This window comes from Orussus abietinus, unplaced genomic scaffold (assembly GCF_000612105.2).
Source record: "Orussus abietinus isolate OABI.00-Male unplaced genomic scaffold, Oabi_2.0 scaffold39, whole genome shotgun sequence".
NCBI classification, from domain to species: Eukaryota; Metazoa; Arthropoda; class Insecta; order Hymenoptera; family Orussidae; genus Orussus; species Orussus abietinus.
Genome location: NW_019394554.1, coordinates 587,945 through 594,300, shown reverse-complemented (window position 1 = coordinate 594,300; position 6,356 = coordinate 587,945). Strand labels below are relative to the sequence as shown.

At 37.1% G+C, this 6,356-nt stretch overlaps 3 protein-coding genes across 5 annotated transcripts; 2 read left to right on the top strand and 1 right to left on the bottom strand.

Moving 5' to 3' along the window:
• Positions 1–21: 21 nt before the first annotated feature.
• LOC105697558 (tubulin alpha-2/alpha-4 chain) lies at positions 22–3,708 on the top strand. Of its 3 annotated transcripts, none has more exons than XM_012420938.2 (9): positions 22–42; positions 1,702–1,924; positions 2,009–2,113; positions 2,188–2,384; positions 2,491–2,583; positions 2,665–2,850; positions 2,919–3,167; positions 3,225–3,388; positions 3,509–3,708. In XM_012420938.2, exons 2-9 carry the CDS (start codon positions 1,744–1,746, stop codon positions 3,633–3,635), a joined length of 1,302 nt encoding a protein of 433 aa, XP_012276361.1. In that variant the 5' UTR covers positions 22–42; positions 1,702–1,743; the 3' UTR covers positions 3,636–3,708. The 3 variants fall into 3 exon arrangements, with proteins under 3 accessions (XP_012276361.1, XP_012276362.1, XP_012276360.1); XM_012420939.2 differs by lacking the exon at positions 22–42 and adding an exon at positions 68–137; XM_012420937.2 differs by lacking the exon at positions 22–42 and adding an exon at positions 353–546.
• A 220-nt stretch (positions 3,709–3,928) lies between these two features.
• LOC105697561 (39S ribosomal protein L27, mitochondrial) lies at positions 3,929–4,705 on the top strand. The gene is made up of 3 exons (XM_012420942.2): positions 3,929–4,086; positions 4,220–4,383; positions 4,455–4,705. The coding sequence occupies exons 1-3, from the start codon at positions 4,008–4,010 to the stop codon at positions 4,656–4,658; spliced, it is 447 nt and encodes a 148-aa protein (XP_012276365.1). The 5' UTR covers positions 3,929–4,007; the 3' UTR covers positions 4,659–4,705.
• On the bottom strand, positions 4,691–6,066 carry LOC105697559 (tRNA-splicing endonuclease subunit Sen34). Its single transcript, XM_012420940.1, has 4 exons — positions 5,893–6,066; positions 5,324–5,806; positions 5,042–5,203; positions 4,691–4,965 (listed from the first exon to the last, which is right to left on the bottom strand). The coding sequence occupies exons 1-4, from the start codon at positions 5,957–5,959 to the stop codon at positions 4,763–4,765; spliced, it is 915 nt and encodes a 304-aa protein (XP_012276363.1). The 5' UTR covers positions 5,960–6,066; the 3' UTR covers positions 4,691–4,762.
• Between the last annotated feature and the right edge of the window lie 290 nt (positions 6,067–6,356).

Below are 6,356 nucleotides of genomic sequence, written 5' to 3'. Positions count from 1 at the left end.
GTAGAACGCACTGGCATCGATAGATAATAGCTGTAAAATAACGTATGTAAAACGTATGCTACAATAGAGTCTACATACAACTGGGAATAATATAATACAGCATTTATTATTCGGTACTCCATACATTAGCGTTTTGTGTAAATAACTAAAATTTCTTAATAATTTAGTACGGTCATATTTCCTTTCCCTGCCGTTATTTTTTTGCTGGAAAAGTAAAGAGAACAGGAAGATCGACCGATGTACGTAGTCGGTCGATCGCGGCGTATCGGGTAAAAAGCGTCGTCACCGAGTGCTCTATGCAGCATTCATATTTGTGTACTGCAGGAAGTCTCGTAATGGAATATAGAGATATTATAGTTCTATAGTTTGTGCATAGTACACAGGTACACAGGTAGTAAAACGGTGGGGCGGATAGGATACAATCGGATACCGAACCTCTATTAATATGGCGAATCCCAGTGATCGAGGTGTACAGCAAGCCAGACGGTCAGTCAATCGCGACCCTACCTGCCCCATCGTTGTCCCGCTACAAGTGTAACAAAGATGGTAAGTTTACTTCCAATTGCAAATTTATTAAACTTCTTCGTGAACTTAACGTTTGTCCACAACTAGTCTACAACTTGTCGAGCGCGGACTTTCCAGCTGATCTCGAATGAATTATTAAGTCTGCTATCGACACATTTGTATGTCAAGAACTTCCTTTGACTTTCGCCCTGAGTTGCTAGCTATTAATTATCAATACGTGTCGTTCAGTACGCAAGTGTCGGGTAATTTGGCAACCGGATGATCGGAAGAGATAATGGTCGATCTCATGTTCCCCGTGAGAATAATTATCCACCTTGCGATGTGACCCGAGGTAACATTATCCGAAGGTTGTTGCGTGACTCTTTTAAACCGTTTCCAGGTGCAATGCTTCGCATCGCTCTTACGTTACTGCCCTTATGGTCATTACCTGACGATTGCTCACGCAATGAGACTTACGGAAGTATTTCAATTTAAGGAAAAAACCTACCGAGTAGCGCAGAAATTCATCTCCAGCTTAAATAATTTTATATCGTCATTTTCTTTATCTCACTAGCGAAGTCTTGCTTGGCATAAATTTGATTGATAATATCATAATATGATTATATTATAATCTTCGGCAGATGAACTATATAAATCTTGCGGTAGTCAGTAGGACGCTCGATCGAACTGCTATGGTTACCGGGTGACAACCTCAGAAATCGATTTTTCCTGTCCCACATAAACCTCGACGCGTAGCTGCGATCCCCTATATAACAACCTATCCGTTATTCTAAACATATGCAGTTATAATTAATCCTTAAACCAATTTCGTAAATTATTCAGCATTGCGCTAGGTCAAGGGTACATAAGTGCCCCTCCATCTAACACACAACTATGCCATTTCATCCAAGCTGACTTATTTCTCCAGGTAGTAACCAACTGCCGAGGAAATTTGTTCCAAATGAATTATTTGTCTAAACGTTCGTATTACTAATTGGAAAATGGATAAGTCATTCCATTCCAATTGTCAAATGGCTAAATAGGTACCTTCGAAAGTAATTTAGGAATTTTAATCAATTTTCCATGAATCCGTTGGATTATACTAACATAAGGATAAAGTATCTCTATATAAGGTGGAATTCCAAATAAAACATTTCTTTTGAAAATTTTACTGTACATGATTTTTATTTGTCATAGCGGGAGTGTATATCAATACACATTGGCCAAGCGGGCGTGCAAATGGGAAATGCTTGCTGGGAATTATATTGTCTAGAACATGGGATCCATCCCGATGGTCAGATGCCCAGTGATACCACAGTGGGGTATGGAGATGATTCCTTCAACACATTTTTCTCTGAGACTGGATCAGGAAAACACGTGCCTAGAGCTGTCTTTGTCGATTTAGAACCCACGGTAGTAGGTAAGACGAAACGGAAAAGAGCGCTTTTATTCTTCTTATACTTATCGAACAATCTTAATTAAACTACATCTTAACGATCCATAGACGAAGTTCGCACTGGAACCTACAAGCAATTATTTCACCCAGAACAATTGATAACTGGGAAAGAAGATGCAGCTAATAATTATGCAAGGGGGCATTATACCATAGGTGTGAATTAATCTAGTTAATCAAAATGTTTAATAAAAAAATATAGAGTCGCAAATAAACAAGGCTCATTTTAGGCAAGGAAATCGTTGATCTGACTCTGGATAGAGTTCGGAAACTTGCCGAACAATGTAAAGGTCTTCAGGGTTTTCTGATCTTCCATTCCTTTGGGGGAGGTACGGGGTCGGGATTCTCTAGTTTACTCATGGAAAGACTGTCTGTCGAATATCCTAAACGGAGCAAGTTGACTTTCAGCATCTATCCAGCACCTCAGGTACTTCTGACAAAAATTAAAGGCATTTATTTCGCACGCAATATTTGCACAAAATGCGGCCGAGCATTTCGTTCAATTTTACTGAATAAAAAAATCACAAATCCAGGTATCAACCGCAGTGGTCGAGCCCTACAATGCAATTCTTTATACACATCCAACATTGGAACATTGCGAAGTTGCATTCATAGTTGACAACGAGGTTCGTAGAATTTGATCACCATAATTCCAAACAAAAATTTTGAATTTCCAGATTTTCCAATATTTTCTTGTAAATCACCAGGCAATCTACAAGCTATGCAGGAGAAACTTAAACATCGATCGGCCTACTTATACTAATTTGAATCGCCTAATCGGTCAAATAGTTTCATCTATCACAGCCAGTCTAAGATTCGATGGAGCTCTGAACGTGGACCTCACGGAATTTCAGACAAACTTGGTTCCCTACCCAAGAATTCACTTTCCACTGGTAATTTTTGTACAGATAATAATTTGAAACCGATTCCGTTGTTTAACTAAGGAAATATACATTTTTAGGCAACGTATGCACCTGTATTATCTGCGGAGAAAGCTGGACACGAACGGATAGCCGTAGCGGAAATTACCAGCTCGTGTTTTGAGCCTAATCATCAGATGGTTAATTGTGATCCCCGAAAAGGAAAATACATGGCGGTTTGTATGCTTTACAGAGGAGACGTCGTGCCGAAAGATGTAAACGCTGCCATTTCGATGATTAAGAGACAAAAGCATGTCCAGTTCGTTGAGTGGTGTCCGACTGGATTCAAGGTAAACGAGAATTTCTGAAACAAAGACGGAAGGTGATCCCTTGTGATTTTTTTACAGGTGGGAATTAATTATCAACCACCGACAGTAGTTCCTGGAGGCGACCTAGCTAAAGTGGAAAGAGCCGTTTGTTGCTTATGTAACACTACAGCCATTGTTGAGGCCTGGGCTAGAATAGATCACAAATTCGATCTGATGTACGCCAAGAGAGCATTTGTACATTGGTATGACCAGACAGTAACTGTATTTTTTTTTTCCTATAATACCACTTTATGCAGGCTGAATACTTATCTTTGATTATACACGATTTCTTATGTAACTTAATATTTAATAAATGATCTTAGGTTCGTTGGCGAAGGCATGGAGGAAGGAGAATTTTCAGAAGCCAGAGAAGATCTTGCTGCCCTCGAACTAGATTACCGCGAGGTTCAAGAAGATGCAGTAAACACTGAAGAGGAAGACGAATATTAAGCGATATTTATTAAGTAACATAAATGCCTGCTCCGTTGTATCCTCTGTCCAGAATATATGCAATTTTCCGAAACGATGGGAACGATTTTTACAGGTTATTAATTAATTTACCGGAATTAAGAAATGTTTGAAAACTGGCCTAGTCTTAGTCTCCTTACTTTTCAAATTTACAAACTGAGTCTCTGTCCTCTGGAGAGCAGCGCCACTATACAGAAACTATTTCTAGGTCCTCTTTCAATGGGTACTGAAACATCATTACACCATATCAACAAGCTTTTCTGTGATACTTCGATTTCATTCGAGTAGTGTTTTGGCTGACTGTGGCTGACTACATTCGTATCGAAATTAAGTTAATCGCGAAATTAATTAAAAATGTCATTGGGTTCTCTACTGTTTAACCCATTGAAATATTCAAAAAATTTGCTATTAACCGGTGTCAGTAGTAATGTAGGTATGTATTCTTCCAACATACCTTCTACACAAAATTGTATATTAAAATCAAAATCTTATTACGTTTTCCTAAATGAGCTTTACATGTAATAATTTACCCAGTCTTTCTAATGGCTGATTATTAAATATCACAGCAAGTATTAGATTTGCATCGAAGAAATCTGCCACGAATACGAGGAATCCACCAAAACATGGAAGACCTAAGCATAGAGGATATAAGGTCCCAGATGGAGTTCGCGTACCGGAGGGCAAAATTTTAGCTACCCAACGAACCACAAGATTTCATCCTGGTTATAACGTAATTTTTACCATAACGAAAAAATTGTAGCGAGTTATTGCTTTAGTTATTATCTGTTATTTTTCCACTAGGTATCATTTGGCATAAATGGAACATTATGCGCATTACAACCCGGTAAAGTGTATGTTACATGTGAAAAGGTCGATCTAAATTGGGATCATGATTGGGTTCAACGGAATTATGCTGGTCACAATGGAAAAATAATTTATAAGAAACATTTTCATGTAATTCCTGAGCGTCAGCATTGTTGCTTCAAGCTTGTTGAAGCAATATAGAAAAATAAAACAAGCTACATATAAAAATATAAATAGATAAATATTAACTATTTTACTTTTTATTATTGCTATTATTATTAACATAAATCATAGAAATTAAGTCATTATCTCTGAAATGCACTGGATTCACTCCATTGAATCGATTGATACATAATAGTCTCTTTATCACTGGCAAATGAAGCATATACTTCAGTTTTTCTTACATGACATCCAATACGACACTCACCGATGAGCTCAGATACGGCTATTTCATCATCTCTATCTCTGCATTGTATTATAAACTGAGAATGGAACATTATCGGATCTCCTATAAAAATCAAATGTTATTGAAAAATTCAACTGTGGACCATAAAATCATAGTAATCTATAGAATATTTTTATACCTGAATATACAAGAAAGTCACCACCAAATTTTTCACCACCAGTTACATAGAACCCCTGTTCCCATAAATCTTTAAAAACTTTATAACGTAAAATTTCTTTAGTAGTCAAAGGATATTTCCAATCCGCTAGTTTTATGTCATCTTCCATTAACCATGGATAAGCTAAATTAAAAAAAAATATGGTACTTCAGAATATAACTTATACATAACTTTTTAAATCCTTCATTAATACACCATTTACTATATCTTTTATCCCACCTTATATATAGTTAATAATCTCACCGGTATGAGTTTGCACAAGAGCATCTTTTTTCTCCAGTTTTGGGAGCTTATCCATTTCCTCACTAACCACTTCTTCATAATTAATTTCTATTTTCTTTGATTCAATTTCCATTTCTGGCGTTAATGGCTTTTTCATCTTTTTCTTGCAGCTTCCTATACCTAATAATTTTCGTCTTTTACCTGCAACAATTCTATCCAGCATCAAAGTCACCTGTTGCTTTCTCTGTTCTCTTAAACATTTCTCCTGTTCCACAAACAACTCCTGCCTATAATCCTCAAAAGCTTTTTTCAATGATTCACTTGGTATTTGTTGTAAGCAAGGATAATGTACTAGTCGTGCTACTTTCTGTTCAAGTAAGACGGTTACCTCTTCTGGAAGTAATAGCAAAGGTAGACCTAAAAGAATTTCTTGTCTCGGCAACTTAGGATTACACCCTACTAGTTCTCCTATTATTCTATGCTCTTTTCTGAGTATAAACCAGTCTGAAATATAACACTTTTATTATTAAAAATAATTAGTCCCACTATATCATATTTTTAGTCTAATTCTGCATCGAGTAATCCCTTACCTTCAGCATTCCAAACGAACGCAGAACCAGCAGCATTCGAAAATACTAAGTCAATCATATTTGTCATGATGAGTTAAAATAAGAGAACCGTATAATTTCTCAAGAGAAAATAAATAATATTATTACTTAAACATATCACATCATTATGTCTAGAAAAATAAACATACACTCAACCATTGCCAGAGATTAGTTGGGAGATTTCTGACAGGTAGGAACGCGTGATTCGTTCTGTGCTGCCCTCGGTGGAGAATGCAGACGGCTAATGCATTTGCCACCTGTTACAACTCTGAGCAGCCCGAGAACCGGCTGAAAAAGTGATGAACTCCTCACAAAAACTCCAAACCCTGTGTCTCCTTCGAAAAAAATCTCATCCACTAGCTCGGAAGATCAATTTAAACACAACAACCTTCCCCATCAAGCTACTGTGGACGCAGTTCGCATCGCAAAAAAATTCACAAACATCC